Consider the following 9,310-nt stretch of genomic DNA (forward strand, 5'->3'; position numbering starts at 1 on the left):
GCAGACTCCGAGCCCATGGTGATAATAATTATTATTGATAAGTAACCCTATTTTATTAAATAAATATGACTAGTTTCCTTTATTAAAAAGTTGTTGTTGTTTTTTTTTTTTTTTTTTTTTTTTTTTTTTTTTTTTTCATATTTCGATAGTAAATTTCTCAAGATTTCTTTTTCTCTCAGAACTGTTGTACTTTGAAAATCCTCGCCGGAAGTGTTCTTGCTGGTTGTGGCTCACTTGACTCTTTTCACTTGTTCTCGGTGCGTCAACTCGTCAAATTTGATGCATTTCAGCTGTGGACGTGTTTAACGCATGGAACTGTCCACTTTGGACCACAGAGGACCAGATCCCAGTTTTCCATGTGTAGAGATAGTTGATTCTTTGTGCTGGAGTGATTTTTATTCATTTTAAATATTACTGCATCCATTGCTTGTGTTAGTTCGGATGGGCCCGTAGTTTACTATCTGTCTTTTAAACTCGACTAAACTGTCTGGATTACTTGTGGACCCTGACTAGGACCGTCCAGCCCACCGCAGTCATGGCCTCCGCCACCTCCACCCCCGCCGCCTCCAGCAGCCGCTCCAGCCGCTCGGCCACCCGCCGCAGCGCAGCCGCCGGCCTGCCCGCATCCAGCACCAGCCCGACCTGCCTGTCCCGCATCCAGGAGAAAGACGAGCTCCGACACCTCAACGACCGCCTGGCCAACTACATCCAGAGGGTTCAGGAGCTGGAGAGCGAACGCTCCTCCATGCTGATCCAGCTGGAGGAGAAGGATGAATCGAAAAGCCGGGAGATGGGGAATGTGCGCCGGCTGTACGAGGAGGAGTTGGCCGACGTCAGGAAGTCTCTGGACGGGCTGGCAGGAGAACGGGCCCGTCTGCAGATCGAGTATGGAAATCTGTGCGAAGAGTACAGGAGAGTTCAAAACAGGTAGGAGGGTTGGCATCAGCATGGTTAGCATGGAGAAGAGATGGAGACTGAAGAGCAGTTGGGCCAGACTCCACTCAAAATAGGCATATTTAAGAGACACGTGCTTGACTTTTGACTCAAAGAGCATGAGAAGACGGATAAAGACGATTCTTTAAGTACCTTTAACACCGCGGGTTATTTCGGGTGGTGGTCCCTGCACTGAGCAGCAGCACCTCCAGTAGTAGTGATGCTTTTCCACACTGCCGACACCCTGTGTGTTGTGTGTACACCTGTGACTGACACATTAAATATACTCACATTTGAACTGAGTTTGGCATAAGGAACAAAGAATTCTGTCCTTTCTCTTCAGGAGCCAGAAAAAGGAGAATGATCTGGCCAATACGTTGGCCCAGCTGAGGAAGGTGGAGGCAGCTCTGAGCTGTAAAGATGCTGAGTACACCAAGCTGCTGTCTGACAACAGGAGACTCAACGAGGACTTCACTGACCTGCAGAGCCAGCTGGAAAGCGTAAGATTTATTCAGGATGTGAAACATGCAGGACTGTGATCTACTGCCTGGTACATGACGTGTTTTGAGTGTAGAATATAAAGTTAGCACTCTAGTGCACTCTAGTATATTAAATGAAGTACCTACATTTGTAAAAAGCAGTAATAATCGGATTTAATTCACTTGAGCATTTACTTCTGACAAAAGATTCAGTGTTTTATTTGATGAACTTAGTTGTATTGTTTAAATATAAACAAATTTAGAGCTTGATGCTGCAACACACAATAAAACTGAGAAGTTAAAAGAAATAATCAACTAACATCATTCTAGATGGCGAACTGATAACACGTCGTGGTTGGTATAAAGGTCTTAGTCTTTGTAAGCAGAGATGAAGTGGCTCACTCAATTCAAAAATAACGGTTCTCACTGTAAGATTACATAGAATTGAGCTGCAGTCATACTGCTGTGAAAACCACTGACTAACAGAGTGACTCCACAGACTGTGCATCGCTCTGTCCTGCTTGCAGTCCACATTTCTATTCCTCCTGTCCTCTATTGAAAATGACTGGACCATCATGAAGGGGGGAGTCAGATAAGTGTTGTATTCAAATATTCCACTTGTAAAACAACCTTGTGTTCTTCTGTCAGGTAAATAAAGGTTGAAACAAATGAACAAGTCACAGATTTTAGATGTAAATATGCTCTAATCATCAGCACATTACAGGTACAGTCTCACAGCAAGGTTACACCACCCACCCTCACCCTCTGCATCCAGTCTTTATGCTGAGCTAAGCTAACTACATCATGACTCCACACAGACATGAGATCAATAATCCATCCTCTCACCCAGCTCCCCGAAATGAGGCAAATAAAAATGTATCGCACAGTAGGTGGTTGTTGTTTTTCCATAACTGGAGCATAACCAGAACTCATGGATTTATATTTATGTAGAAACCTTTAAAAACACTGAGAAAAACAGAAAGCTCACACCCATGACTTCAACATTGAGAAGAAGCGAATGATCGACATCTCTGTGTGTGTGTGTGTGTGTGTGTGTGTGTGTGTGTGTGAGATCAGGTGGAGGGCACACTCGCAGACACAAAGAACCAGCTAAGCTCTGAGATCCTCAGGAGAGTGGAAATGGAGAACCAGGTGCAAACACTCAAAGAGCAGCTGGAACTCCAGAGGAACATTAGTGAGCAGGTAACTCACTCACTCAGTCACTCACACACCTGCATGGCCCTAAGCTGGAAACCGTAGTGTCATTTACTAACCTTCATATCGGCCCGTTTCTCAATTCAACCAACTTTGGGAGCATTCTGCTCATTTCAAGTAACTAACACTGCTCACACTAATTCCATAGGAGATCTTGGAGATCAGAAGCCGACACGAGAGCCGCCTAGTGGAGGTGGACTCGGGGCGTCGGAGAGAGTTTGAGAGTAAACTGACTGAGGCGATGCAGCAGCTCCGCCAGGACCATGAGTCTCAGCTGCAGCAGTACAAAGAGGAGATCGACCGGACCTTCAGCTCAAAGGTACAAACTCATGAAGTAAGGTTGATGCTTTTAAGTGTTCGCATTCCTGGGACATGGTTTTTATTTCCCAGTGTTTGTGATATTTCAAATGCGCGTTGCATCAATTTCTTTCTGCGCTTCAGTTGCAGAACGCCCAGCAGGCTGCATTGGAGAAAAATGTTGCAGCATCAGCCACCAAAGATGAACTGGAATCAACCAAGCTCAGGCTGGAGACGCTCAGCTCCCAGCTCCAGCAGTACCAGAAAGATGTAAGTTCAGTCTGCAGCAAAAGGTGAATGAACAGTCTGTGTTCAGGTATGTACATATGATGGTCTTGAGACTGCACGTGTCCTGGTTCCAGGCACTTGAGTCACTGCCCACATGTCCGGTGTCATACTTCAGAAACAATAAATGGTTGATGATCAATCATGAGGTTGGGAAAAGCTGTTCTAGTGGGAGCTAGTGTTCTTAGTTTTCTACATCTTGTCCAATCTTATCATCCACATATCCCACAGGAAACTGCTTTTGTCTTGATACATTTTGTCATCTTTATCTTTTACTAAGTGACTAAGTGGAGAAATGTAGTGACAGTGTTGCCACGGCTATAATATTTAGACAGAGGGCTGCTAGTAGTAACGAACTCAAGCTACTTAGTGGTGGAATTGTATAATAAAAATGCTCTAGGCAACAATGGAGAGGAAAAAGTTTAACAGAAGAAACCTGACAGTTAACTGACAGTTACTGTGTACGGGAATCACAATAGTACTGTTATGTTGAGCTTGTTTGCTGTTTCACCAGCAGTTTCCAGTCTTTATGCTAAGAGAATTAACTGCAGCTTAGAATGGATGATTCCTCTCAGCTTAAAGTATGTTAAAATGTCAACAACATTAAATGGTTTTTTTTACAAATCATGAGAAACTCTAGTTTCTAGTGACATCCTGTGGTTTTATTTTATTTTAATGAAGTCCCAGTAAACTGGTCAGGACTGGCTTTGTGAGCCCACAAATGAGGAGGTATGTTAAAAAAAATTTTAACGATATTTATCCATCACCTTCTTTCTGTCAGAAAATGGAGCTGGAGAGTCGCTCTCAGGAGCTGGAGAGGACTCTGGACAGGGAGCGGGAGGGTTGGCAGCAGAAACTGAGTCAGAAGGAGCAGGAGCTGTTGAACATGAGAAGCCGGATGTACAGCCAGCTAGAAGATTACGAGAACCTGCTGGACGTCAAGCTAGCTCTGGACATGGAGATCAATGCCTACAGGAAGATGCTGGAGGTGGAGGAACAGAGGTACAGTATGTGAACTGTGGACATCACACAGCAGCTGAGCAAGAACATGTTGGGCACTGGTTTTTCTAAATGTCAAACAATGTTAATCTTCTCTCAGACTGCATCTGTCACCAAGCCCCTCCCAGCGCACGGCTGTACCTCGAACTCACGAGCACAGCAGCCGCAAAATCCGAGGGAAGAAGCGCAAACATGAAGGAGCTTCGGGCTGCTCACCTGCCCATAAAATGTCCAGTCGTTCAACAGAGCGTGGGGCCGTGAGCGTGGCAGAGGTCGATATCGACGGGAGATTTGTTAGACTGAAGAACAACTCTGAGGCGGTGAGACTGCAATTCGTCAATCCCCCCCCCACACACACACACACCCACACACACACAGACACACACACACACACAAGAATCAAGTATATGCTATACTGCAGTACTACAGCAACACTAATAACTTCTAGAAAACACTACTGACTTCACTACTGACTTCACTACTGACTTCTAGAAAACACTACTGACTTCTGGAAAACACTACTGACTTCACTACTAACTTCTAGAAAACACTACTAACTTGACTTGTAGAAAAAAAGACCTGACCTGTGCTGTGACAGTGAGACAGCAGTTGTGCAGCACACTTGAACTGGGAATGAATATGCACACAGAACTGGATTTGGAAGTTGAATACTGTAAATTTGTCTTCATTAAAGCAGTTCAGAGTAACAACATTGAGATTTGAAAATGAAATATTTCACCATTATTTTTGTTTTCTCTTTTCTTCCAACAGCGTAACATTTTTCTTTTTTCCGTTTCTGCATTTCCAGGAGCAGCCACTAGGTGGCTGGGTGGTTAGGAGAATGTACGAAGACTCTGTTGATGTCTCTTTCCACATCCCGTCCCCCTGTGTCCTGGCTGGTGGGCAGACACTCACAGTGAGTAGCTTTTGTTGTCTGTGTTGGAGTACTTCATCAGTCAGTGTTGGTCTCAGGAAGAAAAGAGAAATGACATCACTGGAAAGAAAATAGGATTTGTTGAAGTTGAGAGGACCTGTGTGTCTGTGTGTGTCTGTGTGTGTCTGTGTGTGTCTGTGTGTGTCTGTGTGTGTCTGTGTGTGTCTGTGTGTGTCTGTGTGTGTCTGTGTGTGTCTGTGTGTGTGCCAGATTTGGGCAGCGGGTGCAGAGGTGGAGGCTGATTCTGGAGACCTAATCCTGCAAGGCCATAGGACCTGGGGCCCCATCACTGATGTAAGGGTCATTCTCCTGAACCCCAGTCATGAGGTAAGTGATGCAAACTGCATATCCCAAAATGCACCTGTATACCTAACTCAAATTTGCCTGAAAGTAAAAATGGAAATATTTCTGCTACTACAACCTAGGGCTGTAATAAAGTATTTAAGTACTGTAATGTTATATTTTATATTATACAGTTTTTCAAATGATAATCTACATGCAAAGATTATTCCGTAAAAAAAAATAAAAATAAAAAAAAATAATAATAATAATAATAATAAAAGAAAATACTAAAAAACTGCCACAGTGCTGGATGTTACTCACCACAGGAGTCATGTGGCACTTTTCAGGAGATGGCTGAACGCAGAGTGTGCATGCAGGTCAGAGGTGATGAGGAAACAGAACTGGAGTTTGATGAGGAATATGTGGCAGGCAGTGACCTTCAGCACTTTCGGAGACAGGTAAAAGCATCAGCTCAGAAAACACAGTATCTCTGATCTGATACAAGCACAGATGCTTTGGTGTATGAAACCTGACGTCATGTTTTTGTTTCCTGCCTACACTGAAGCCAAAGAGAAAGAAGAAGTGCTGTTCTGTGTCTTGAATGCAGAGCAGACAGCGCTGTACAGTAGGTGAAGAGGGCGCTGCAGCTGCACTCAGGCCTTACCCCTCTGCTTGCCTGCTGTTCCCTGTTGTGCATTGCGCTGTGTACTGAATGCATGGCTTGTATAATATATGTTGAATTTGTTGCTGCATTTGTGGCTGTAAAGACAAAGGGCTCTGTTTGTTGAAAAGCCTTTGTCTGTCATTCTGTAGGTTATTACATTCATTATTGATTCTGGGTAACTTGATCTGGCTCAGTTAAGTCAAGGTTTCCGATGTTTGTTTGGTCATCAGAACCAGTGGAGGACTTAAGGTGGTTGTTAAATCCAAGTAACTAATTATTTACAAATGCTGTGTACGCACCATGGCAGCAGCTCTGTGAAAGTAGAGGGATGGTTTGGGGATCATACGACAGCCAGACAGACCCATCAACAGGATGGGAGATGAAAAGGCTACTTGGATCTCCTGTAATTTAACAAGATCTGGACAAATGAATCATTAATGGACCAAAAATATGCTGTTGGCTTCCCTGACGCTGGTCTTTGGTCGCTACCACTTGGGTAATAATCCTTTCAATCAGGTACATTACTGTACATCACGATTTGAAAAAGAGCAGGGGATTCAACTGAAAAAAAACTAAAAAAAGAAGTTGGAAAACAAAAAGGGAGACAACAAAATGATAAGCACAACATTTTCAAACAGGAGAAATCTGTCCAAAATCCTGCTGCACTGAAGGACCACTGTACAGTGGTACTGTACCCCAATGATCCACAACAGTGACACCACCTGGTGGTTTGCGTGTTTACAGAAAAAGTGGGACTTCTGTAAAAGTCTGATTTTAATTTACACTAACCTTTTTATGATTAAACATTTAGAGAAAGGATTTCTAGTGTTTTCATTGACTAACCTTTTTGAGTTGTGTGAATATTAGTAAGTTTAGTTGGATGCTACAACACATTGAAAGTTGTTACAGTTATGTTTATCACTGTTTTACTTTACTTTTAACAAGACTTTTTAGTCATTTGGAAACTGAGAAGAATAATTGTTGAACTTTTTCAAGTGGAATATTTGGTATATTCAGGTGTTGAGCTGCTCAACAGTATGCTGTGTTGAGCATCATCTGCTTCTGCTTTATGGTCCTTTTCCTCTTTGGCACAGAAAGCTACTGAATATTCAGTAGATCTGAATCTTGGGCCTTAAAAGTAAATATGAAAGTATAAACTATAATTTTGGTGTTTATATTCCAGATCACATTTAGGCTAAGCTTATTTTAACTCCAAGTAAAAAATACTTATTGCATTAATTTAGTGGCACTTACGAGAAATGTTTTATAAGGTAGTGACGACTATTGGCATCTCTAGAGAGGGTGCAGGGCTGTTGCCATACTTCATATGATTCATATTTTCTTTCTCGTGTTGATATAAATCAGGTCTTACGTTTCATTCAGAGTGGTCTAAAGCATGTTTTATTTTATTTTTCATCTTAAATTTTACTTGTTGAAACCTGCAGCAGCTCAGTTATCCAAAAATTCCATACACACGTTTTAGTGGCACAGTGCATGCAGCAGTGCACAGGAACAAAATATAAAATGATACAGTAAAAGTCATCAATAAGGGGATATTATCATGGATTCTAGTTGATGAAAACCCAAATACGAGCTTCTCCACAGATCCACTTATTTAGGGGTTTCTAAAACTGGTACAAAAGGCCAACGGCAGTTTTCAAACTGTCCCTGCTCTAGCTACTGCTCATAACCTGGATTAGATGTGTTCAGTTAATCAGGAGATACCAATTCAGTCTTCCTCCACTTCACCCTCATCTGCATTCCAGTTCCTGATTGACTAAACGCACCCGATCCTGGTAATGAGCAGTAGATAGAGCAGGGACAGCAGTGGGCTCCTGCTGAGTTTGAGTTTGGTTTACTTTACGTCTTTAGGTAATTAATTTGGGAAAACATTCAGTGATCCAGAGATCGGATGTCGTCAGGTTTGCACACAGTCACTGCTGTTTGTAGGTCACCGGTAACATCCTGCTCCACACATTCCCTCACCCCTGCACCTGCATGTTCAGCACTAACTGTATGAATACATGTGAAAACAAGACAGTATTTTATTTTATTTTTTATGTCCCTCCTCCTCTCTAGGACCTGTCCAAGGAGGGGAGCTGTGCTGTCATGTGACTGCTTGTCCAACTCCTGCGGTCCTTCCTGTGCACCTGGAAACCTGGTCTAGCTCTAGTCTGAGCACAGGGGTTTGCTGCTCTGAGTCCAGTATTGCCTCGTACATCAAACTTCAACACTGAACACAACAAAGTAGAGTAGGACAGTGAAATGTTAGTTTGACAGTGATGAGCTCAGATGCCTTACAGCAACACGATCAACCTCAGTGTTCCACCTGTTTCATCAGTCTAACTGCACAAGACATGAGTTTTGCCTTGATTTGATTTATTTCAGTGTCTGTGTGTCTGTGTGTCTGTGTGTGTGTGTGTGTCTCTGTGTGTGTGTGTGTGTGTGTGTGTGTGTGTGTGTGTGTGTGAACTACAACTGGCGTAATAAAGTTTTCTAAATACAGCCGAGTGACATACTGGGTTCTGTTAAGTATTGTGTTCATAAATGCATCAAAGCAACATGTGCTCGACTCCCATCATCAATAACTGCAGCTTGTTGGTTTTAGTTTGGTTGAGGTTGGTTAGTGTATAGTGTATTGGGATTTAGTTTAAATCCTCATCACCTCACTTTTCTAGTTTCACTTGTGGTAACTCCTTGTGCAGCAAATGTTTTGGTTTTTGTTTTTTTGCCTTTGCCCAGGCATTTGATTTGTTTTCTATGTGTTGTCAATTTGTGCACAAGCATATTGAGAGTAAATACCTGGAGACAGCCGTGATCATGCAATCGGTAACTATCCTGTACTGCAGTCGGTGGGTTGTTACAGTGACTGGGCGGCTTGCAGCAATTGCTGAGGGGAGAAGCTGCTATAGCTGGATGGAAGGCACAGTTAACATCTTCCAGCTGTGAAATGCTTGCAGAGATGTACCCAAGAAGATTTCTAGCTGTAATTGCTTCCTATTAGTACAATACTTGTGTAATTAAGATAGTTCAGTTTGTGTGCAAAAGGTGAAGGAGTTTAAATGATGCTTGTAGCCACTCGACATACTGCTGCCACTATTTCACCAACAGCCCGATTCATTAAAACTTTGAACAGCTTGGGTCCAAAGGAGCGAGAAATAGCTGCAAGGATGTTCGTACAGTATGTATGCTCCAAGAAAAGTGTCTTCTCACTACACCTTA

General features: G+C 42.8%; 1 protein-coding gene across 3 annotated transcripts; it reads left to right on the top strand.

Annotated features, from left to right (window-relative positions):
- The first annotated feature begins 535 nt into the window (after window positions 1–535).
- On the top strand, window positions 536–8,524 carry lmnl3 (lamin L3). Of its 3 annotated transcripts, XM_026379119.1 has the most exons (12): window positions 536–927; window positions 1,277–1,433; window positions 2,490–2,615; window positions 2,776–2,946; window positions 3,069–3,194; window positions 3,991–4,211; window positions 4,309–4,528; window positions 5,017–5,124; window positions 5,353–5,469; window positions 5,772–5,882; window positions 5,990–6,053; window positions 8,168–8,524. In XM_026379119.1, exons 1-11 carry the CDS (start codon window positions 536–538, stop codon window positions 6,023–6,025), a joined length of 1,785 nt encoding a protein of 594 aa, XP_026234904.1. In that variant the 3' UTR covers window positions 6,026–6,053; window positions 8,168–8,524. The 3 variants fall into 3 exon arrangements, with proteins under 3 accessions (XP_026234904.1, XP_026234902.1, XP_026234903.1); XM_026379117.1 differs by lacking the exon at window positions 5,990–6,053; XM_026379118.1 differs by lacking the exon at window positions 8,168–8,524 and having other exon boundaries at window positions 5,990–8,149.
- Window positions 8,525–9,310: the final 786 nt, after the last annotated feature.

The sequence above is a fragment of the Anabas testudineus genome, chromosome 3 (genome assembly GCF_900324465.2).
Source record: "Anabas testudineus chromosome 3, fAnaTes1.2, whole genome shotgun sequence".
NCBI classification, from domain to species: Eukaryota; Metazoa; Chordata; class Actinopteri; order Anabantiformes; family Anabantidae; genus Anabas; species Anabas testudineus.

Excerpts from the sequence above, each read along its gene's own strand:
- lmnl3 (XM_026379119.1), top strand. The coding sequence starts at position 536 with ATGGCCTCCGCCACCTCCACCCCCGCCGCCTCCAGCAGCCGCTCCAGC. Across the intron at positions 3,195-3,990 it reads TCCAGCAGTACCAGAAAGAT|AAAATGGAGCTGGAGAGTCG; the intron begins GTAAGTTCAGTC and ends TCTTTCTGTCAG. Across the intron at positions 5,883-5,989 it reads TTCAGCACTTTCGGAGACAG|CCAAAGAGAAAGAAGAAGTG; the intron begins GTAAAAGCATCA and ends CCTACACTGAAG.